We start from the raw sequence: 24,318 nt of genomic DNA, 5'->3' as shown, positions 1-24,318 counted from the left end.
CTTGGAACAGGGACTCCAGGAAGTGCCCAGAGGTGACAATTGCTGAGCTGATTGTCGGCCTAATCCCATGCAAAGGAAGTTCTATTGTACTTTGGGTGGCGGGACTTCAGGTGTTTGCGTCAGTTGCTTGAAACCACAGAAGGGGAGAGTTGCTCTTCTGCTCAGATCCTGCCTACAGGTTTTCCCGTGGGACATCTGGTTGCCCCTGTGAGAACAGGATGCTGGACTGGATGGGCCTCATCCAGCCAGCTCTCTTCTTATGTTCATCAGCAAAGGAAAGTCCAGGTGCTTTTGCTGAAGGAGATGGTTGCAATGCACTCCGCCTGTTTTACTTGCGGTGAGGGTGGGTGGGAGAATTGTCTGGCTTGCATTGCTTTAATACGCACAAACTGAAATAAAAAAAGGGTTGATTCGCTTTTAAGTCCAACAGAGCTTCCAAACGACCACTATTTTCGGGTGGGGTGCAATCCCAAATTAAGTTTGCATGTTTCCTGTTGATTCGGAAGCAGGGCCGGTTGAGGCTTGATGAGGCCCTAAGCTACTGAAGGTAATGGGGCCCTTCATATGCCCAGCTGTCCTTTGTCAGCAACAAATTGTTGCTGTTTTTTTGTGTTGAATATACACACTATGGTAATTTATGGACCTAAAAAGTAAAGGTAAAGGGACCCCTGACCATTAGGTCCAGTCGTGGCTGACTCTGGGGTTGCAGCGCTCATTTCGCTTTATTGGCCGAGGGAGCCGACGCACAGCTTCCAAGTCATGTGGCCAGCATGACTAAGCCACTTCTGGTGAACCAGAGCAGTGCACGGAAACACCATTTACCTTCCCGCCGGAGCGGTACCTATTTATCTACTTGCACTTTGACGTGCTTTCGACCTGCTAGGTTGGCAGGAGCAGGGACCGAGCAACGGGAGCTCACACCGTCGCGGGGATTCAAACCGCCGGCCTTCTGATCGGCAAGTCCTAGGCTCTGTGGTTTAACCCACAGCGCCACCCACGTCCCTAATTTATGGACCTAAAATGTATCTAAAGCCATTTGCATATAACAAATAGGAGCCTACACAACACAAAACACTGTTGCTGTATGTAGGTTTTATTTTATTTGTTTGTTATCTTATATTATGGCAATGTACATTACGGTTTTTTCCCCCTTTAATTTTTTCTGGGGGCCCCACGAGAGTGTGGCCCCAAGCTATAGCTTGTTTAGCTTATACGTAAAACCGGCACTGATTCGGAAGCCTTATCAGGCTTGCTGTAAGGACAGCGAACGGAGAACGCACCGGGCCCACGTTTGCTCGACGACGCAGCACCATCTAACCTTCCGGATGAGGCCGGATACTCGTGCAATAGGGGCCTCTGGAAGCGCCCCGCGTGTCTTGCCACGAATCCGAACCTATTTATGGGAGCCTGGAAATGTTTTTTCCCTTGGTGATCTGCACGTAAAAGGAATATGGGGAAGGCCACCGCTTTCGGCGCACCCAAATTCTAGGTCAACGACACCCCAACCCCCACTCCGCTTTGCCGTCCTTCTCCGCCTCCCCGAGGGAGAGACCGCTCCCTTTTGGCGGCCGGGCCGGAGCGAAAGTGAAACCGACGCGGCACAGTTTCGCTTTCCCGTCGCCCGCGCAGCTCGGCGTGGCGCAGCAGCCGCCCGCGCAGATCCGTCCGCGATTCCTACGCGGGGCTCTCTCTCCACCGGCCCTGGGGGGGAGGAATCGGGGAGCAGAGAGCAGGGTCGAGGGGGGGATCGGGGTGAGCAGCCCCGACGGTGCGGCGGCGGCTCTTGCCGGCTGGAGCGCACGAGCTGCGTCGCAGGAGGCGCGCATGGTGGGGAGAGCGCGGCTCCCCCAAGCCCGGGCGCAGCAGCACATGGCGGAGCCGAGGCCGCCCCCGATGCGCCTGAAGGAGTGGCTCGTCGCGCAGGTGGACAGCGGCCGCTACCCGGGGCTGCGCTGGGAGAACGGCGAGAAGACGCTGTTCCGCATCCCCTGGAAACACGCGGCCAAGCAGGACTACCGGCAGCAAGAAGATGCGGCGCTCTTCAAGGTATCGGCGCCCTCGAGGGGCAGCCCCCCTCCCGCGGGGGTGCCTTCCCAAGCATCACTTTGTCCCATTCCCAAATTCTTGCGGGACCCTGGCCGGCTCCTGCCTCTTGCAGCTCACTTTGCGCCCTCGCCGTCACCCCGAGTTCTTTGCGCATCCCGTCCTGTTCCAACCTCCCCGACGCGCTCCTGGCAAGCGGGCTCTGCGCCCTGCGATGCTGGGGAGTTTCTTGGGACTCGGCTCCAGGGGCACGCCCTTGGGAATCCCGCGCCCTCGTTAGTTTTATGGTGACCCGTCTCTCCGCTCTTCCTCGTTGCAGGCCTGGGCCGTCTACAAAGGCAAGTACCACGAAGGGCTGGACAAAGCCGACCCCTCCGCTTGGAAGACCCGCCTGCGCTGCGCCTTGAACAAAAGCACCGACTTCAAGGAGGTACCCGAGAGAAGCCATCTGGACATCTCAGAGCCCTACAAGGTGTACCAGATCCTCTCGGATGCGTCCCAAGAAACAGGTGAAGCCCCAGGTGAAGAGGTGGTCCTCTCTTGCTGTGAAAAACAGACACCCCCCCTCAATCCCCTTAACCCTTATCACCAGCCCTGGACCAAATCCTACCAGCCAGAGGGCCATAGCTGCCAACGTTTCCCTTTTTTAAAGGGAAATTCCTTTATACCGAATAGGATTCCTCGCAAGAAAAGGGAAAAGTTGACAGCTATGCAGAGGGCTAGGGAAGTGTTCCCAGTGGTTCCATTGCATTTCATGAAGGCAAGTCACTTCCACTGGCTGCCCCTGATTTTAAGCCTCTCCTGATCTCTCTCTTCACAAACACTCCAGGTTCGTATACAAAGCAGCTTTGCACGGAATCAAACCACTGGTCCAGAAAGCTCAGTGTTGTCTACATCAGGGTGGTCCAGCGCGCAACCCTGCTGGGCAACATTTGGCGCCTTCCTAACCTCACAGTTCTTGTGCTGCTTTCCCAAAGTCCAGCGCCTCGCTCATCAGCAGGCTTTGGGAAGGCACATGAGGGCTGCAGGGGGTGTGTGTCCCTTTTTTGTCCGTCCCCCCCCCCCGTTCTGTGCGAGAGGCAGTATGGCCTGCGGGTTCCATGTGAAAGTACTCTTGCACCCCACTTGGTATGAAAAGGTAGACTGCCCTGGTCCACAGTGGATCTCCAGTGGCTCAGGCAGGGGACTCTCAGGCCTATCTGGTGATGCCGGCGAAGAGTGAAACTGCGACCTTCTGCATGTGACGCACATGCTGTGCTCTGGAGCCACAGTCCCTTCCTTTTAATTTCTCCTGCTTTCATCAGCTGATAGAATCATAAAATCGTAGAGACGGAAGGGTCATTTCATCCTATAATAATAATTTATTATTTGTACCCAGCCCATCTGGCTGGGCTTCCCCAGCCACTCTGGGTGGCTTCCAACAAAGATTAAAAATACATTAAAATGTCACACATTAAAAACTGCCCTGAACAGGGCTGCCTTCAGATGTCTTCTGAATGTCAGGTAGTTGTTTATCTCTTTGACATCTGATGGGAGGACGTTCCACAGGGCGGGGGCCACCACCGAGAAGGCCCTCTGCCTGGTTCCCTGTAGCTTTGCTTCTTGCAGTGAGGGAACCCCCAGAAGGCCCTCGGCGCTGGATCTCAGTGTTCGGGCAGAGCGATGGGGATGGAGACGCGCCTTCATCCAACCCCCTGCAATGCAGGAATCTCAACTTGTGGGGCAAGGAGAGGGCTCAGGCAGCAGCTCCCGCAAGGTCTGGGTGGGGCACCTCATTCCTTTCCCTAAACCTTGCCATTATTTTCCGTGCAGGTGGCTTTGCATTTCTGGTTCCTTTTCCCAGCTTCTGAATTGGGTTCTTGGGTCCCATTCCTTAAAGCCCAAAGAAGGAACCTAACTTTGGTCCCCTCTGTTCTCCCCAAATCTGGGGGCACCCATAGGCGTAGGCAAGGGGGACAGCTGCCCCCGAAATCAAGTAAATGAATACAATTACTTAACTGCAAGTAGAAATTGTAGAAAGGTTTTGACAGGTCTTTCTGAGCTCTTGGAGTCAAAAGGAAGTAATTTAAAGCAACTGTTGTTGAGACATTTCGTTCTGAATCTGCCGGACCAGAGCCGGACAGGATGGTGAAAGTGGGGTGTCCGGCCCCCCATTAACATAAATCCTGGCTGTGCCCATGGGGGCCAGGCTATCTCACCCCCCAGCTGCCCAGAGGCTGATCTCTGCAAGATTCCTCCACCTGGTCAAAAGGCGATTTTCTGTGCAAAGCAACATGACCACATGCTAAACCTCTCCTGATATTCTCCTGGTGCATCTGAGCCAGGACTTTTGGGGAGAAGCGATGTGCAGAGGATTCAGGCTTGTGAGGCAATTCCCCCTTGGACTGCCACACTCCTCAGCTCCTGCCAAACCATCTGGAGGGCAATGTAGGGAGCGGAGACCCTTGCCCTCCTAAACCTGCTGTGCCAGTGCCTCTTCACATAGCTCAATAATAGAGGCCCCGGTTAATTCGCTAGCAAAACCTTCCTTTGCAAATGCATTTTAAAAGGTAGCAGGTGCTGGCGTGGACTTTGATCTCCAGAGAGCTGCTTCTGCTGCCAGCCAAGATAACACTGTTAGGCTAGATCAGGGGTCAACAACGTTTTTGGACCTGGGGCTACAGCGGCTCATGAAGAAATGGGACAGAGCACACTCCTCAAAGGGGAGATGGTTACTCTATTTACACTGCAAAAGTGAATGCTTTGTGCCTCCAGTTGTAATTCAAGAAAGAAAGTGTGCCTTGGCGATCAGCCATTGGGGGGAAATTGCCCTGGAGACAGACCCTAAGAACCTAAGCAGTGCTCTGCTGGATCAGGCCCATCCAGCATCCTGTTCTCCCAGTAGGAAACCTACAAGCAGGATCCGTGCTCAAGAGCCCTCTCCCTAAATGGCCTCGATTCAGTATATCTGAAGGAGCGTCTCCACCTCCATCGTTCTGCCCAGACACTGAGGTCCAGCGTCGAGGGCCTTCTGGCGGTTTCCTCACTGCGAGAAGCCAAATTACAGGGAACCAGGCAGAGGGCCTTCTCGGTGGTGGCACCCGCCCTGTGGAACTCCCTCCCACCAGATGTCAAAGAGAACAGCAACTACCAGACTTTTAGAAGACATCTGAAGGCAGCCCTGTTCAGGGAAGCTTTTAATGTTTGACGACTATTATATTTTAATATTTTGGGGAAGCCCAGCCAGATGGGCGGGGTATAAATAATAAATTATTATTATTATTATTATTATTATTATTATTATTATTATTATTATTCTATATCCCCTCCTGGAGTTTCCTGCAACTGGGATTTCCAAGAGAGTTTCCTTAAGAAAGGTTCTGTCCCTCTGTAGCCTCAGCTGAATATTGTTATTGGGTCCCCATTGGTCAGTCTTTGCTGGATCTGTATATCTATTCACACAGATAGATCAGTGACCAGTGGCGTAGCGTGGGTTGTCAGCACCCGGGGCAAGGCAAGTAATTTGCGCCCCCTAACCCGTGGATTTGCGCCCCCTAACCCCCAGATGTTTCGCCCGGTGCGGCCGGCCCCCCCTGCACCCCCCATGCTACGCCACTGTCAGTGACATCTATGTAGGCGGCACAAAAAAGGGAGAGAGACTAGATCCCTGCCCTGAGGACCTTACAATCTTAAGTAGTGACACAGCAGAGAGAAATGGAGGCCTCATGGCGATTTGCGCAGGTATGGCACAGTTTCCGCAATCTGTGCTGTAATAATTCCAGAAATATCCAGTAGACCAGGCACTGAGATCTATGTTAGAGCTGCGTCATTGTTTTTTGCCTGAGCACAGCAGGGTTATCTGAGCAGCACAGCTATTAACGGGGAGAAAGGAAAGTGAAACTGAAAGCAACTGGTCAGAATTACCAACTGATCAAGGAGCAGATATAGGTGGCAATGCTAACATGAGTAGTGCATAAGGGGCAGCTGGGACTCAAATAAATGTTATCTGGGATTAAACAGATTTTCTCTCTCTCTCTCTCTGCCTTTCAGATAAGGAAAATAGCAAAGAGCCCCTTCTGCAGGCAAGGCAGCCCCCAACGTCGGCACACCAAGAGACCAGAGAAAATGGAAAACCAAACAAGGTAATGGTGTTGCTGGCACAGTCCTGGGGCTTGGACACTGTCATGCATATAAAAATAATAAACCCAGCTAATTTGATGCCACTCAGGAATCCAACCGCCTCAGCTTTCGAGCTGCATGCCACTGTTGTTGCCAACCCAGACAGATCAAGTTTTGCAGCAGAAATTGGTTGCTGTGTTTTGCAAATGTTTCCCTTTTTCTTTCTTAAATATAATTTTCGGGTTTGTTTTCGTTTACTTTTAACATTGCAGGCTCGGCTTCCCTGAACTGACGCCGTCCAGCTGTTTTGGCCAGGGCTGATGAGAGTTGTGGTTCAAAACAGCTGGAGGGCACCAGGTTGGGAAAGGCTCTTGGCAGGCAACGCAGCGCATCTAAAGTGTTCTGTGTCTAATTTGTTTCGGGTTTTCTATTTCTGTACCATCGATAATGATTTTGTTTACTGTATTCTGTTCCTTTCTCTTCTTAATCTGCCACCCAGTGATTGCCTTCATTCGTATAACCAATATATAGACGTCTTAATGTATAGAAACAACACCTGTAAGCTGTTTGCAAAGTGAAAACCATAGAATCAGAATGTGAAATATGAATACAGTGGTACCTCGGGTTACATATGCTTCAGGTTACATATGCTTCAGGTTACAGACTCCGCTAACCCAGAAATAGTGCTTCAGGTTAAGAACTTTGCTTCAGCATGAGAACAGAAATCGTGCTCCGGCGGTGCGGCGGCAGCAGGAGGCCCCATTAGCTAAAGTGGCGCTTCAGGTTAAGAACAGTTTCAGGTTAAGTATGGACCTCCGGAACGAATTAAGTACTTAACCCGAGGTACCACTGTAAAATGAAAATGCATGATATCAGTCAAAACCCAGGCTGCAAATACTAAAATACTATTCATGTCAGGGTTTGGGCGTTGGCAGTAGGAGTTATAATAATTATATCTGCAATGTGCTGTGGGGGTTTTTTAAAAAAAGAAGAAGAAAGGGGAAGAATGGGTTTATGAAGCAGAAATAATATAAGAAGGGCCTGCTGGTTCAGGCCAGGGCCTGTCTAGGCCAGCGTTCTGTTCCCATGGGGCCAACCAGACGTCTGTGGAAAGCACACAAGCAGGATGCAAGCACCAGAGCCCTCTCCCTTCCTGTGGTTTTCAGCAGCTGGTACTCAGAAGCATTGCTGCCTCCGACCCTGGAATCCTAGACTTGTAGAGTTGGAAGGGGTCTCCAAAGGCCATCTAGTCCAACCCCCTGCAATGCAGGAATCTCAGCTAAAGCACCCATGGCAGACGGCCACCCAGCCTCTGATTAGAAACCTCCAAGGAAGGAGAGTTCACCGCCTCCCGAGGGATGCTGTTCCACTGTCAAACAGCTCTGTGGAGGCAGAGCATCGCCATCATGTGAGAATGTTAAGGAAGGTAGGAGAGGATATGCAGTGGTACCTCTAGTTGTGGACATGATCCGTTCCGGGGTGCCGTTTGCACCCCAAATGTTGCATTTGCAAAGTAAAGGATGGATTGAACTCTGATTAATAAGAATACACACAGAGACTTGAACCAGCAAGACTCTGGGAAGGGTGCGTATAATCGTGTCTCTCTGTGACTGTCCGTCAGATCTCCGCAGCCCCCGGCCCAGGGCGTTTTATTCACAAAAGAACTTTTTACAGAGTGTTTGTAAGAACCAATCAGATTTCCTCCGAGCATTTAAACAAACCCACGTGGGGACAAGTTAACCTATAAACACTAGTTAGCATGCATATATTTTGGGGTAAATAAGTTGAGAACTACAAAGGGGAGCATCTGGCAACCCCAGAGGTAAGAAATAAACATGATAAGAAGGATGGCCAGAAAGACCAGATCACTATCACCTTCATGTGAGATCTGTTTCCTGGCTCCAAGATTAACATCTTAAGATAAATATATAAGAAAACTACATCAAAGAAACTTGCCCACATTCTTTATGACCCAGGATGCCTACCTAGCGAAGCAACTGCTGTGTATGTGACTTGTGAAGAGAGAGAAATGGGCAGCAGAGGCAAAAGGGCATGAAAAGGACATGAATGTAGAATCTTATGGGATTTAATCAAAAATTATCGTCAATATATCAAACCCAGTCAACACAATGTTTTCATTGTGGACATGATGGCTTGATGTATATTTTATAATTCCTCATGGTAATCCCATCTGATCCCTACACCAAAAAGTTGGCAACTAGAGTGCCTCTTCCATGCACGTGCACAGCACGATCAAGCGTGCATGCACGAAGCACGCAGATCACTTTTGCACATGCGTGAAGCGCGCAGATTGCTTTTGCACATGCGCGAAGCGCGCAGATTGCTTTTGCACATGTGCAAAGCGTGCAGATCACTTTTGCACAGGGGCAAAGTGCACAGAATGCTTCTGCGCATGCGAAACCCGGAAGTATACACTTCCGGGTTTGCCGCGTTCACAAGCTGAAAAGACGCAACATGGACCTAACGCAACACAAGGTATGACTGTATTGTTTTGATATGATCCCCCCTCACTCACGCTAGAGTGCAAACAGCTGAGCACGTTCCCTTTGCAACATAATTGGAAGCAAGTTGATGATTTGTTAGAATCCTTTAATTAAGCAATCCAGTCTGGCTTATCCAGTCTGGCTTGTTCCTGGTAAGTTTCCCCTTTATTTCCCTCTCATAATAACATATTTCTGTAAAGATGAGCCATGTGCTGGCTAAGCCAGAAGAGGAGGTCCAAAAGAGGAGTCTGAAAAAGGAAGACGTCTGCGTGGCTAGCCCTCTTACATGGTCTGCCAGGGTCCTGCTCATCTACCTGGTCACCCACAAGGGGAGGAGGCTCCGGAGCAGGTGTGACAGGAAATCCTCCGTGTCTGGAGCCACATCCCCCTGTGTGTCCACTCTGGGCAACAGGAAAATGTTGCACTTGACTGCTCTAGCAATACATTGCACACATCATGTCATCACTGCAAGTGTTAGAGTCCTCTCCTCTATGGCGAACTTTCCTAAGAACTGGTGACTGCCTTGGGGCCACCCGTAGCCTCTGATCAGCTGGGCTGGTTCAAGCACCCACTGAGGCGTTCACAAAGTAAAGGAAGGATTGAACTCTGATTAATAAGAATACACACAGAGGCTTGAACCAGCAAGACTCTGGGAAGGGTGCGTATAATCGTGTCTCTCTGTGCCTGTCTCCCCACAGCCCCTGGCCCAAGTCGTTTTATTCACAAAAGAACTTTTACAGAGTGTTCGAAAGAACCAATCAGATTTCTTCTGAGCATTTCAACCAACCCACGTGGGGAGAAAGTTAAACTACAAAAACTAATTAGGCACAGGGTAAACAAAGAACAGAACTACAAAGAAGAGCATTTGGCAACCCTGGAGGTGATAAACAAGCAATATACATGATAAGAAGGATGGCCAGGAGGACAGCTATCATTATCACCTTCATGTGAGATCTGTTTCCTGGCCCTAAGATTAACATCCTAAGATTAACATATTAGAAAGCTACTTCAAAAAAGCTGCCCACTGTCTTTAATGACCCAGGAGCCTGCCTGGCGAAGCAACTGGGCTGTGTACGTGACTTTTGAAGCAAGAGAGATGGAACAGGGATGCAGAGGTGTGGATTGATCAAAAATCATATCAAAATAGTTTAAACTCAGTCAACGCAATGCTTTCATTGCTGACACAGATGGCTTACTCTATGTGTGTTATAATTCCTCATAGCAATCCCACTTGATCACTACACACACACCATCCAACCCACCAAATTTCTGCAGTTCCAAAGTCGCCAGCCATGTCAGTGGCAGCTTGCAGCTGACCTTGCCTGCAACGTGACTGGCATCGTGGGAACATGCTGTCTGTGGTGCCAGACCCCTGTGCCACCCGGAACAGCAAACACACCTGAGTCCCTGAGCCAGCTTTCCTGGTGTTGCCTGAAGCAGACATCTTTGAAAACTCGCTTCTAGCAGTCGGAACAGCCACGCAGCTGCAAATCGCACACATGCCTCTTGCATTGCTCAGATGGGAGGCTTTTGAAGCGAGAGATGTCGCGATGGGAAAGTTTTCTGCTGAGATGCACTGAGCCTACCTTTACGGTTTGAAGGTCAGGATGTGGTAAATCTGTCGACGCTTAGAAATTCCCTTCTTTCCCTCCTTCTGAGCAGTTTGATCTGGCTTCATGCCTTGAGGCCGCTCTATCTTCTGGCTGCAATGCCTGAACTATTAATCAGTTAGAGTGATTAATTGGAAACATTTAATCGACTCAAAGGGTCTCCTGGTTCATCACGCTTAAAAGAGGCGTTTTCCCTTTTCTCGCACTCAGGAGGAAATGCAGGCTCCTAGAACAACTCCTGCTATGACAAATCTGTGCATCTGTCTAAAAACAAGGAAACCAAAACTAGGCTTCTTGGGACACAGTTGGAGGGAATCATGTTTCTGAATACCAGTTGCTGGAAACCACAAGAAGGGAGAGCGGGCTCTTGTGCTTGGATCCTGCTTGTGAGTTTGATATTGGGGCATCTGGTTGGCTGCTGTGAGAACAGGATGCTTGACAAGATGGGCCATTGGCCTGATCCTGCAGGCTTTCCTTATGTCTTACATTATTATTATTATTATCCTCCAGGGCCAGGGCCTTCTCAGTGATGGCTCCGACCTGGTGGAATGCTCTGTCCCATGAGACCAGGGCCCTGCAGGATTTAACCTCCTTCTGCAGGGCCTGTAAGACAGAGCTATTCCACCTGGCTTTCAACTTGAACTTAGCCTGATCTTTTATTCCCCTTCCTTCCCTCCCCCTCCCCTTTTCAAGAAGATTCCCCGCTTTGGGATCCCACAGCTAATTCTCCCCTGGCCTCCTCGCTGGCCCAAGTGGGACTAATTTAGCCAGCTAGCCCTGGTGATCATCTAATGTTTATGGATTTTCCCCCTAAATTGATTTTTGACTCTTGATTTTATTGTTATTTACGCTTTATACCATATTTTATGCTGGTTTTTTGCAGCATCAATTAAGTGTTTTAAATTTGTTGTTAGCCGCCCTGAGCCTGGTTTCCTGAACCGGGAAGGACGGGGTATAAATAAAAAAATATTTATTTATTTATTTATTTATTTATTTATTTATTTATTTATTAATTACAAAGTTAGGGGGCGCTATAAGCCCAAACGCAGCCACACTTCTAGTCTATTTCCTGTCCTTAGCCCTGGGTGATGGCGCCTCGTTCAGAATTACACCTGCCGCGTTTTCTTTCTTCCCAGGTCAGAACACCTTCAGAGTCAGGCCAGGCCAGCAAGGATGAGCCACTGGTGACCCTCCAGAGCGCCCCAGGGACACCCCAGGCCCCGCAGCAGCCAAGCCACGGAGAGCACCAGGGTAAGGAAGAAGACCAGGGGCCTTTGGCTCCCTTTTGAGTTGGCCCTGCAGCTCTGGGTCACTGCTTCCCCTTGACTATTGGATCTATTTCATCTGCTACCTGGGAGAAATCGCTAGGGACCTGACCCAACATCCTAGGCAGCATCTGGAAGGGAGCCTGTTTTCTGTGCCTCTGAAAGGTTCTGCAAGACGAAAAGTCTGCCATCCAGCCAGATGGGCGGGGTATAAATAATAAGATTGTGATGATGATTATTAAAGTGCCAATGCCCATTCCCAGTGCCCTGTTGGCCGTATCCTTCCAGTGGCCCACATGGACACAGGAAGTTGCCTTCTCTGAGTCAGAGCAGTGGTCCATCAGGGGCCGCGTAATAATCATCCTGCAGTTGTAAGACATCCATCTTGCAGAATAGAAGCACCTGCCTTTGGGAATTCCCTGCCTCTTGACACCAGGCAGCCGGCTTCCACTTAACTGCTCTTGGTGTCTGATGAGAACATTTCTCTTTAGGCAAACCTATCCGGATATAGGGACGCAGGTGGTGCTGTGGGTTAAACCACAGAGCCTAGGATTTGCCGATCAGAAGGTCGGCAGTTCAAATCCCGCGACGGGGTGAGCTCCCGTTGCTCAGTTCCAGCTCCTGCCAACCTAGCAGTTTGAAAGCGCGTCAAAGTGCAAGTAGATAAATAGGTACCGCTCCGGCGGGAAGGTAAACGGCGTTTCCGTGCGCTGCTCTGGTTCGCCAGAAGCGGCTTAGTCCTGCTGGCCACATGACCCAGAAGCTGTACGCCGGCTCCCTCGGCCAATAAAGCGAGATGAGCGCCGCAACCCCAGAGTCGGCCACGACTGGACCTAATGGTCAGGGGTCCCTTTACTTTTACCTTTATCCAGATATAAAGAAGATACGTCAGGTTGTTAGCCTATTGCTATCCTTCTTGGATGTTTTAAATAGTTCTAAACTGGAGTTTCACTGTTTCTTTCTTTTTGTAAGCTGCTTTGAGGTGAGAGAGAGAGAGAGAAATGTGTGTTTTACAACCTAGTGGTATCTTCTTCTTTGGCTTACTCGCAGCCGAGTAAGATTGTCTTCCACAAACACAGTTTTAACAGTGAATCCATAAGTGACCGTGGAGGCAAATTCTGGATCCACACGTCCTTCCATAGTGGGGACATAGATTTCTGGGCGGAAGTTGATCATGGTGAGGGTTTGCCAAACATGCCTTCCTTTTAGCACGTTTCTCCCTTGCATCCTGAGTTTGAGTGTCTTCAAAGCCCATGACACCTTTGGTAAAGGCTATTCTCCAACTGGAGTGCTTGCAGGCCAGTGTTTCCCAGTTTTCGGTGTTTATACTATTTTTATTTTTATTTTTAGATTTGCCTTGAGACAGTCTTTAAACCTCTTTTGTTGACCACCAGCATTACACTTTCCATTTTCAAGTTCTGAAATAAATACAGTGGTACCTTGGGTTACATACGCTCCAGGTTACATACGCTTCAGGTTACAGACTCCGCTAACCCAGAAATAATACCTCGGGTTAAGAACTTTGCTTCAGGATGAGAACAGAAATCGTGCTCCGGCGGTGTGGCAGCTGCAGGAGGCCCCATTAGCTAAAGTGGTGCTTCAGGTTAAGAACAGTTTCAGGTGAAGAACGGACCTCCAGAACGAATTAAGTACTTAACCTGAGGTACCACTGTAAATAGATTTTATTTATTTCAGATTTTCTGAAATAAATAAACTCATAGAATTGTATGGTTGGAAGAGACCCCTAGAGTCATCTAGTCCAACCCCCTGCAATAACATATTGTCCACACTGCTTGGCAGCTGCACTCCAGTCTTTCCCAGCCCTACCTGGGGATGTCAGGAATCGAACCTGTCACCTTCTGCATGCAAAGTGAATGCTCTTTCCATGAGCTACATCCCTACCTTCAGGAGATCTGCCATATGTGTTGTCTGGGGCTCTTAAGAGTTGCAGCGTGAAGCCTCTGGAGAATATGTACCTGGGGAAAGAGATGGCTTTGTCCAAACTGCTGTTTCACACCTCGCAGGGACAAACGAACCAATTTTAAAGCTTTCCTGTGTTGCGCTTCCTTTTCCAGGGTACCAGGTGAAAGGTTTTTTCTACAGCTGTAACCTGGCGCACTTCCACTGCCATCCGAGCCCCACCGCTGCCGGTCCCAATCCCCAGTACGCTGACAATCAAAACACCAACTCGGGTAAGGAGAGGAAGAAAGGGTCTCTGTTCAAAGACAGCCAATAGCGGTTAGAGCATGGGGTCTGGGACCTGGGAGAGACCAGGGTTCAAATCCCCGCTCAGCCACAAAGCTCTTGCTGGGGGTAACCTGGGGCCAGTCACTGCCTCTTTGTGCCTAGCCTACCTCACAAGGTTGTTGTGTGTTGGGGGGTGACGTGAGGAGGCGGAGGAGACCCTTGAGCTCCTTGGAGAAAAACGCTGGGATAGAAATGCCATAAATAATTTTAAAAACAATGAGCGCTAGCTCAGATGCCTTTAAAAGGAGTTGGAGAAGACAATAAAGGACAACAAAGGCCTCTCCTGGTATGTTTCCCTCCCCTTATGGTCTTGATTTATTGGCTACTTTTAAAATGAGGCTGCATTTTAAATTGCATTTTAACCTGTATTTTAAATTGGGTTCCCCCCCTGTCTTTTCCCCCTATTATGTTTTTACTGTGATTTTATTGGTGTTAGCTGCCCTGAGCCGGGGAGGGCGGGGTATAAATTATTATTATTAGTAGTAGTAGTAGTTCTGAGAGCTGGACCATAAAGAAGGCTGATCGCCGAAGAATGGATGCTTTTGAATGCTGGTGCTGGAGGAGACTCTTGAGAGTCCCATGGACTGCAAGAAGATCAAACCTCTCCATTCTGAAGGAAATCAGCCCTGAGTGCTCACTGGAAGGACAGATCCTGAAGCTGAGACTCCAATACTTTGGCCACCTCGTGAGAAGAGAAGACTCCCTGGAAAAGACCCTGATGTTGGGAAAGATGGAGGGCACAAGGAGAAGGGGACGACAGAGGACGAGATGGTGGGACAGTGTTCTCGAAGCTACAAACATGAGTCTGACCAAACTGCAGGAGGCAGTGGAAGACAGGAGGGCCTGGCGTGCTCTGGTCCAGGGGGTCACAAAGAGTCGGACACAACTAAACGACTAAACAACAACAACAAGTAGTTCTGAGGTTCCTGTTTCCCACAGAGGCCAACCAAATTTCTCTTCTGGGAAGGCAAAGCCGCCTCCTGCTCTTGTGTTCATGGAACCAGAGAATTAGGGAGTTGGAAGGGATTCCGAGGGCCATCTAGTCTAACCCTGCTCACAGCTGTCCCTAGGTGGGCTCAAGCCCCCAATCTTATGGTTAACAGCCAGACCCACTGACCCATTGCGCCACAGCGGGAGGCTGCATTTGATTCTGGAAGCGGAGAAGGGCCGTGTCCGTGGCTGTTAGCCAGTACAGGGAAATGAAACCTCCACGGCCAGGGGCAGTTGGAGGCTTTTAAAATCTTTTGTTTCCCCCGCCACGCTTTTCAAGAGGCAGAAAATCCCATTGCATTGTGGCCACCCAGAGCTCAATTCAGTGCAGAAAGCGAGAAGAAAATGAAAAAGAGCAAAGGTTGGCCATGCTGCTCTGCGCAGGAATGCCAAAATCTGTAACTGGGCTAGAACTTGATGAACCCAAATTTCACCCACTGCAGGCCATATACAACAACAACAGTTTATTTCTACCCCACCCATCTGGCTGAGTTTACCCCAGCCAGTTGGGGCGGCTTCCAACAGAAGGTTAAAAATACATTAAAACATCAGTCCTTAAAAACTTCCCTAAACAGGGCTGCCTTCAGATGTCTTCTAAATGTCATATACAGTGGTACCTCTGGTTAAGAACTTAATTCGTTCCGGAGGTCTGTTCTTAACCTGAAACTGTTCTTAACCTGAGGTAACACTTTAGCTAATGGGGCCTCCCATTGCCGCCGTGCCGCTAGAGCACGATTTCTGTTCTCATCCTGAAGCAAAGTTCTTAACCCGAGGTATTATTTCTGGGTTAGTGGAGTCTGTAACCTGAAGCGTATGTAACCTGAAGCATCTGTACCCTGAAGCGTCTGTAACCCAAGGTACCACTGTAGTTGTTTATTTCCTTCACATCTGAATGGAGGGCGTTCCACAGGGCATGTGCCACCACTGAGAAGGCCCTCTGCCAGGTTCCCTGTAACTTGGCTTCTCCCAGTGAGGGAACCGCCAGAAGGCCCTTGGCGCTGGACCTCAGCGTCCGGGCAGAACGATGGGGATGGAGAAGCTCCTTCAGATTTACTGGGCCGAGGCTGTTTAGGGCTTTCAAGGTCAGCACCAACACTTTGAATTGTGCTCGGAAACATACTGGGAGCCAATGTAGGTCTTTCAGGACCAGTGTTATATGGTCTCGGCGGCCGCTCCCAGTCACCTGTCTACACAAAGCAGGGAGAAGGGGAGAACTTAGGTTGAAGGGCCAGTAATAATAAAAATAAAAATACATCTTATGCCAAGCTAAGTTTTAATTTATAGATATTTTTAACTGTTGCTGTATCTGTAGTGTCCTTGTTATACCTAATTGCAAATTCAAATGTGTCCCTATCGTGTTTTATGACTTCTTTGTATGTGGGCTGGAACTGATCTGTGACCGAAATAATAAATTCAGTCTTATGCCAAGCCTAGAGAAAGATGAAATTAAAAGCAGGCTTTGCACTGAAACGGGTTTCTCTCCCGCATTTAAGGAAGTTGTGATTAATTGGCAGGAGACATTCCTTTTCCATTTTGCAATTCCCCTTTTCAGCTTCCTCTCTTTTAGGGCATGAATTTAAGGGCCTTTCCAAAGCGGCCATTCTGAAATTTCTATGATCCTCCTTCTCCACCTCCATTGCATCATAGAATTCTGGCTTGGAAGGGACCCGAAAGGTCTTCTAGTCCAACCCTCTGCAATGCAGAAATAAGACACAGTGACATTTCCCCCCCCCCCAATTTTTTTTATTGGTTTTCCAAAACAAACATACATCTTATTTGTACTTAATCCAATTTTAGTAACATTATTAAGTGACTTCCTCAAATCCCCCTGGCTGAATTTCGGTGTATATCGTTGTAACAGTTTTCCAAAACCATTTTTCTCATAAAATTAACTTAATCACTTAACATCTTTCTTTCTTTTCATTTTAACTTTAAACATGCTATTCTCTAACAATACATATTTAAATCCTAAGCCTATCTGGTATTTGCAAGTTTTTCTAATTATCTTAACATATTTAACTAAGTAGTCTTTGAATTTCCTCCATTCCTCCTGGTGCTCCTCCTCCTTCTGATCGCAGACTCTTCCAGTCAGGTCGGCTAGCTCCAAAAAGTCCATCATCTTCATCTGCCATTCCTCCACTGTTGGGACTTCTTGTGTTTTCCAATTCTTAGCTGCAGTTGTGGCGTACAAAAACAGTCTAACATCTTTCTTGGGCAATTCCAAACCTGTTATTCCAAGAAGAAAGGCCTCTGGTTTCTTAATAAATGTATATTTCAACATTTTAAAAAATTCATTATAAATCTTCTCCCAGAAGTCTTTCACCTTGGGGCAGGTCCACCACATATGATAAAAAAGACACAGTGATATTTTAATTGGATAGCTCAGTTGTTTGGAGTGTGGTGCTGATCATGCCAAGGTCACGAGTTCGATCCCCGTGTGGGACAACTGCATAGTCCAACAATGCAGAGGGCTGGACTAGATGACCCTCAGGTTCCCTTACAAAGCCTGATCTTTGCAAACTGGGCAAGATTTAACGCCCTGCTTGTCTGCTGTCAGGTGGGGGTTAAATTCTGCTGTGTTTGCTGGCAGCAGGCACACGCAGCCGGTGCAGAATTGAACCCCGCTCAACAGCCCTCCAGCAGTGAGAGATGTTACTTTCTTGGGCTCCGTGATCACTGCAGATGGTGACAGCAGCCACAAAATTAAAAGATGTCTGCTTCTTGGGAGAAAAGCAATGACAAACCTAGACAGCATCTTAAAAAGCAGAGACATCACTTTGCCAACAAAGGTCCGTATAGTTAAAGCCATGGTTTTCCCAGTAGTGATGTATGGAAGTGAGAGCTGGACCATAAAGAAGGCTGATCGCCGAAGAATGGATGCTTTTGAATTCTGGTGCTGGAGGAGACTCTTGAGAGTCCCATGGACTGCAAGAAGATCAAACCTCTCCATTCTGAAGGAAATCAGCCCTGAGTGCTCACTGGAAGGACAGATCCTGAAGCTGAGGCTCCAAGACTTTGGCCACCTCATGAGAAGAGAAGACTCCCTGGAAAAGACCCTGATGTTGGGAAAGATGGAGGGCACAAGGAGAAGGGGACAACAGAGGACGAGATGGTTGGACAGTGTTCTCGAAGCTACCAGCATGAGTTTGACCAAACTGCGGGAGGCAGTGGAAGACAGGAGTGCCTGGCGTGCTCTGGTCACGAAGAGGCGGACACGACTAAACAACAGCCCTCCAGCTGTTTCGTGACCCCTTTTATGATTAATCTTGTTTACATCAGTTGATGCATGGTCTTTCTTGATTCCGGTCTGCATTCAGTCATTGTTTAATGTCACTTTGCAATGCGGGGATTGTGGGTGAAATTGAGGTTGCCCTGACTCCCTTTCCCCAAGCTGCGCCAAGTTCAGGAGCAGAATTGCAGGGTTTGGCTTTGTGGAAACTCCCGGTGCAGCTCAAACCACATGATACTCGGACACAACTCCTACGGCATTCAGTCCCTTGTAAGTGGGTTAGGATTGCACTTTTAAGGTTACCTTGGTCGCTGTTGCTTTATTTGCAAACACAGTCTTTTGGAAGAAACCTGGCTTCTAAGAGCAGCCAACACTTTCCCAAAGAACAAGAGTTTCAGCCAGTCCCAAACTTTCTCTGCATTGGTCTTTTGGGGCTTCTCCAAGCAACCTGTTCCTTGAGCATTTGTCCTGATTTGCTGACAACAACAACAAGAACAACAACAACAATAATATTTTTTTATACCCCGCCCATCTGCCTGAGTTTCCCCAGCCACTCTTGGCGGCTCACAGTCAAGTGTTAAAAACAATGCAGCATTAAATACAGTGGTACCTTGGGTTACAGATGCTTCAGGTTACAGACTCTGCGAAGAAGAAGAAGAAGAAGAAGAAGAGGAGTTTGGATTTGATATCCCGCCTTTCACTCCCTTTAAGGAGTCTCCAAGCGGCTAACATTCTCCTTTCCCTTCCTCCCCCACAACAAACACTCTGTGAGGTGAGTGGGGCTGAGAGACTTCAGAGAAGTGTGACTGGCCCATGGTCACCCAGCAGCTGTATGTGGAAGAGCGGAGACGCGAACCCGGTTCACCAGATTACAAGACTACCGCTCTTAACCACTACACCACACTGGCTCTCAGTGTAACCCAGAAATAGTACCTCGGGTTAAGAACTTTGCTTCAGGATGAGAACAGAAATCACAGTGCGGCAACGGGAGGCCCCATTAGTTAAGTGGTACCTCAGGTTAAGAACAGTTTCAGGTTGAGAACGGACCTCCAGAACGAATTAAGTTCTTAACCCGAGGTACCACTGTGCAGCATTACGTATTAAAAACTTCCCTAAACAGGGCTGCCTTCAGATGTCTTTTAAAAATAGGAAAAAATGCAACCTGAAGCGTCTGTAACCCGAGGTATGACTGCACTGATTTTACCTCCTACTCCTTGACTTCCTAGTCAAGGAGGGGTCTATACATTTTAGAGAGGGTTTTTCCTTTGGAGTTAATTGGCTCTTTTTAAAACTGGGTTTACGTGAGATCTAGACGGATCTCCAGCCAGTAATCTGGCTGCTGCATTCTGGGCCAGCTGACGTTTTCAAGTTGTCTTCAAGGGCTGCCCCATGTAGAGCGCATTGCAGTAGTCCAGTCTGGAAGTTCCCAGAGCGTGGAGACTTTTAACTGCGTCCAGATCCTCACCTCTGCCTCCTTTTGCCCCCCAGACTGCTGGCTCCGCGTCCGCCTCTACTACTGCGACACGTTGGTAAAGGAGGTCACCACCAAAACGGCGGAGGGCTGCCGGATCACCTATCGCCCGGTTCCGGCGGACAACGTGTGCCTTTATGGTTCAAGCGGCCTGGAGCAGGTGCTCTTCCCATCTCTGGATGCCTTGGCCGGGAGCAGCCAGGGCGGCAGATTAACCGGGGCATTGCAGAGGCTGCTTCCCCACCTGCACCGGGGAATCCTGCTATGGATGGCCCCCGAAGGGGTTTTCATGAAACGGCAGTGCCAGGGCAGGGTGTACTGGAAAGGGCCACTGGCCCCCCACGAAAACCAGCCCAACAAACTGGAGAGGGAGAAAACCTACAAGCTCCTAGACACTCAGGAGTTCCTGCAGCGTGAGTATTATTATTGTTTATTAAATTTATTTTTTCCTTTTTTCCTTTCTCCTCCTGTGATGAGGAGGGTGGCGCTGTGGGTTAAACTACAGAGCCTAGGACTTGCCGATCAGAAGGTCGGTTAAATATACAGGTTAAATCTGTAATGATACACTGGGCATAACATTCAGATGGCAGATTGGGAAAGGTTATAGAAATTGAATCTGAAACGGCATGTTGTACGCTAAGAGAGAATTGTATGAAAACGATGTGCCGGTGGTATTTGACTCCTAGTAAGCTAGCAAAAATGTATAGAACAAGTACAAAAACCTACTGGAAATGTAAGGAAAAAGATGCAAGTTTTGTAAGGAGGACTATCTGAAATATTGCAAGAAAGACTATGAGGAAAATTATTAGTTAATGATAATTAAGAGTAATAGAGAAATTAAGAAATGCAGAATAAGTGATAAAGAATGAAAAATCATCAGAGGTGTTGACAGAAGTCTAAAATATTGTATAAGATAAGAAGTTATGTTATATGATTGTTGGAAATGATATGTTAAAAAAACCTAGGTATATATTTATATATGGAAATGTAAGGAAAAAGAAGTGGTCATGTAAAGTACTAAAAGCTTTTTGGGGAAATGATATATAATGAACCAAAAAAAAAATGTTTAAAATAACTTTTGTTCAAAAACCAGAAGCCTTCTTATTAGGAATTGTAGGTACCAACATCCCAAAGGAAAAGAAAATACTTTTTATGTATGCGACAACAGCAGCACAGATGCTACTGACCCAGAGATGGAGAGGAATGGCAAACCAAGCTGTTAGACTATGCCAAAATGACAAAACTGATTGGAAAGCTCAGGGACCAAGAAGACAAGAAATTCAAGAAAGAATGGGGGGGGGGAATTATAATTTACTTAGGAGACCTCTGTAAGCAGATGAAAACATCAGCAGGATTTTAACCTCACTTGTAATGTAACAAGTACTATGGACAATATGGATAGTTTTAAAATACAGATTATGATATAATATGCAGTTGAAAATGTGGACGTTAGGATCCATGGAGGGCATAGCTGTCAACTTTTCCCTTTCCTTGCGAGGAATCCTATTCGGAATAAGGGAATTTCCCTTTAAAAAAAGGGAAACGTTGACAGCTATGATGGAGAGGATGGGGGGAAGTCTCAAGATTCAGAGAAATCTCTTTATATGGATACGTATTTGGCGTTGTTATAAATTTATATCTGTAAAATCAAATAAAAATGATGGTCTTTTTTTAAAATCAAGAGAGCCTCAGGTGCTAACCACGATCTTTTGTGTTCTATTCAGAATTACGGGGCTTCCTGATCCACGGACATGCTCCGCCTCAGTATCAGATCTGCTTCTGCTTTGGGGAGGAATATCCTACTGCTCCTGACCAGAAACCCCACAAGCTCATCATGGCGCAGGTAGGTATTGGCCAGCAGCCGCAGAGTGGCGAACTCAGGATTCGGACCAAGGGAGTGGTGGGTGCCAAATAGGGATGGGTGATATATTGATGCATCGCCCATATTGTGATACTGGTTTCATAATTTTATACCTGGCCATATATTGGCAAATCATGATGTGTGTGTTCGGGTTGGGGGATATATTGTCCAAAACCAGTTTGACGTCCATATTGTGATACCGGTTTCATAATGTGGCAGTATATCACAATCAGGGACGCGGGGGGACACGGGGGTTCGAATCCCCGTGACGGGGTGAGCTCCCGTTGCTCGGTCCCTGCTCCTGTCAACCTATCAGTTCGAAAGCACGTCAAAGTGCAAGTAGATAAATAGGTACCGCTCTGGCGGGAAGGGAAACGGTGTTTCCATGCGCTGCTCTGGTTCGCCAGAAGCGGCTTAGTCATGCTGGCCACATGACCCGGAAGCTGTACGCCGGCTCCCTCGGCCAAGAATGCGAGATGAGCGCCACAACCCCAGAGTCGGCCACGACTGGACCTAATGGTCAGGGGTCCCTTTACCTTTTTATCTTTATATCACGAATCATGAGTTGGGAGGGTGTGCCAAAATCACAATGCAGGTAAAACCGTGAAACCGGCCGGTGCCTCTACCTGGCTCCATCCTTGTTTCAGATACCATGATGATTGGTACAGTGGTACCTCAGGTTACATACACTTCAGGTTACAGACGCTTCAGGTTACAGATTCCGCTTACCCAGAAATAGTACCTCGGGTTAAGAACTTTGCTTCAGGATGAGAACAGAAATCGTGCTCTGGCGGTGCAGCGGCAGCGGGCAGCCCCATTAGCTAAAGTGGTACCTCAGGTTAAGAACAGTTTCAGGTTAAGAATAGACCTCCAGAACGAATTAAGTTCTTAACCAGAGGTACCACTGTATTTCACGATCTTCAGCTGGTGATATGTGCAAAGTGGCAGTGAGGCCAGCATGGTGCAAACACTCTGAGGGAGCCAATCCATCGCTCCTGCTGGTGCGTTTGCCCCATGGCAACCTCACCACTGCCTCTTCCTCCCCCCTCGCAGTTGGCAGCAGCTCCTTACGCAATAAAAAGCATTATTCAGAATAGCAGTTTGCATGACCAACTAGTAAGGAACTAAAATTCAGACCAGTAACAATGAATTGCACATTGATTCAAAATCCAGTTAAAACTGTTTAGCTCAATTCAACAATAAATGATGAGCTACGGTTGCCGTATCTCAAAAAGTGGGAATCTGGACACATGGAAATGCTGCCAAGCGCCGCAGCTGGTCTGCCCAACACCTCCTCTCTTCCCCCTTGCAAAATGCCATCAAGGCTGGGGGGCAGAAAATGCAGATTCGGAAGTGTCTCCCACAATACAAATGACCCACCTCCTGTTTGTGGCCAAACAGCCCACTTCCTGCCTAGTTGTGATCTTCCATTTCTCCCCCCCCCCCCCGCCCCCAGGTTGAACCGGTGTTTGCTCATGATCTCTGCCTCCACGCCCAGCAGCTGGGGCCTCGGTTCCTGCAGGACTCTCACACGGGCATTCCTGACGTTCCCAAGAACATCATCCAGATCCTGAAACAGCTGTGCCCGCCTTGAATCTGCCGGAAGAGGCATCCTTGGCTTGGTGGCTGAAGGACAAGGGACTTGCGGGCCTTAGGGTTCATAGAATCGTAGAATTGGAGAGATGGAGGGGACACCAAAGGTCATCTAGCCCAACCCTCTGCGATGCAGGAATCCGGCAGAGAAGAAATCTTGGTGCCTCTCCTGACTGTCCTGGTTTAGTCACCTGGGTGATCTGCCCCTGCTATGCTATCTAGAGTGCCTGACTGGCATGCACTAAAAAGCTTGTTTGAATAGAGGGGTTTATTTTTCACAAGCCCAGATGATGTTTCTTGACTGTCCCATTTCAGAAGCTCACATCTGAAATGCACACATAACAGGGTTCTAGCCTAGTTTTCACACTGCAACACTTCTGGTTGGAATTTTTTTTTCCTGCATAGCATCTTGTCCACACAGAGCCTGAAGTGGTACAGCTCAGAGGCAAATCCTCAGTTTGGAAGGACAGTCCGCTGTTTTGAGGTGTCCTCTGTTTGAGGGTCGCCCAGTCCAAGTGTGGTTTAAAGGTCAGGAACCCTAAGAAGGGGGGGGCTTGAATTTGCCCACCTTGCCAGCACCCTGAGCAGGCAAGACAGAAGTTACCTGGGCAGTTGATACCCCATCATGGTCAGGCACACTGTATTTCTATTTAAATTACAGCAGTCATTTCTACATTTCATGCTATAGCCACAAAATTACCATCATAATATTTTTGTTATTTATATGCTTGACTGGGCTGCTCCCGACAAAATCTTAAAAACACAATAAAACATCCACCATTAAAAATTGGCCTGTACAGGGCTGCCTTCAGCTGTCTCAGTATGCAAACCACTGTCCTCTTTGTTTCCCCCAAGCATTCAGGCAGCACCAACGACGGGATATTTTCACTCTGGGTGTGCTTTTAATGTCTTTATGCACTCTTATTGCAGTCTTTTATTCTTGTCATAAATTGGCTAGGGAGTTCTTGTCCTGGGAAGCGATTTGCAAATTCAGTCGACCAACCCTAGCCTTCTCTAAGGCACATTCTCACTGTGCTTTTGTCCTCTTGAAATACATTGAGCAAATCTCAGTGTGGTTTGGTTTGGAGCGGCCTTTCAAGCAATCCAGCGAGCATTTACCGTATTTTTCGCTCTATAGCACGCACCCGACCATAACACGCACGTAGTTTTTAGAGGAGGAAAATCCGTAGGCATGCCACCCGTAGGCATTCCCTCCATAACACGCACAGACATTTCCCCTTACTTTCTAGGAGGAAAAAGTGAGTGTTATGGTGCAAAAAATACGGTATTTATTTCCTTTGAAGTGTGAGATTTGCTCCGTCCTTCCTTGCTTAAAGAGAAGTGGAAGCAGCTGAGAATCTTGTTTCTTTCCGCAGTCCTTTTTGTCTACCCAAAATGCCAGCTGTG

At 48.2% G+C, this 24,318-nt stretch overlaps 1 protein-coding gene across 1 annotated transcript; it reads left to right on the top strand.

Moving 5' to 3' along the window:
* The first annotated feature begins 1,713 nt into the window (after window positions 1-1,713).
* LOC128416659 (interferon regulatory factor 4-like) lies at window positions 1,714-24,023 on the top strand. The gene is made up of 8 exons (XM_053394680.1): window positions 1,714-2,046; window positions 2,363-2,552; window positions 6,073-6,164; window positions 11,392-11,506; window positions 13,596-13,712; window positions 19,475-19,870; window positions 21,182-21,300; window positions 22,775-24,023. Exons 1-8 carry the CDS (start codon window positions 1,825-1,827, stop codon window positions 22,910-22,912), a joined length of 1,389 nt encoding a protein of 462 aa, XP_053250655.1. The 5' UTR covers window positions 1,714-1,824; the 3' UTR covers window positions 22,913-24,023.
* The last annotated feature ends 295 nt before the right edge of the window (window positions 24,024-24,318 follow it).

Source organism: Podarcis raffonei, chromosome 6, assembly GCF_027172205.1.
Source record: "Podarcis raffonei isolate rPodRaf1 chromosome 6, rPodRaf1.pri, whole genome shotgun sequence".
NCBI lineage: Eukaryota > Metazoa > Chordata > Lepidosauria > Squamata > Lacertidae > Podarcis > Podarcis raffonei.
Note: the sequence above shows the minus strand (reverse complement) of the source record. Positions and strands in the feature narration are given on the sequence as shown.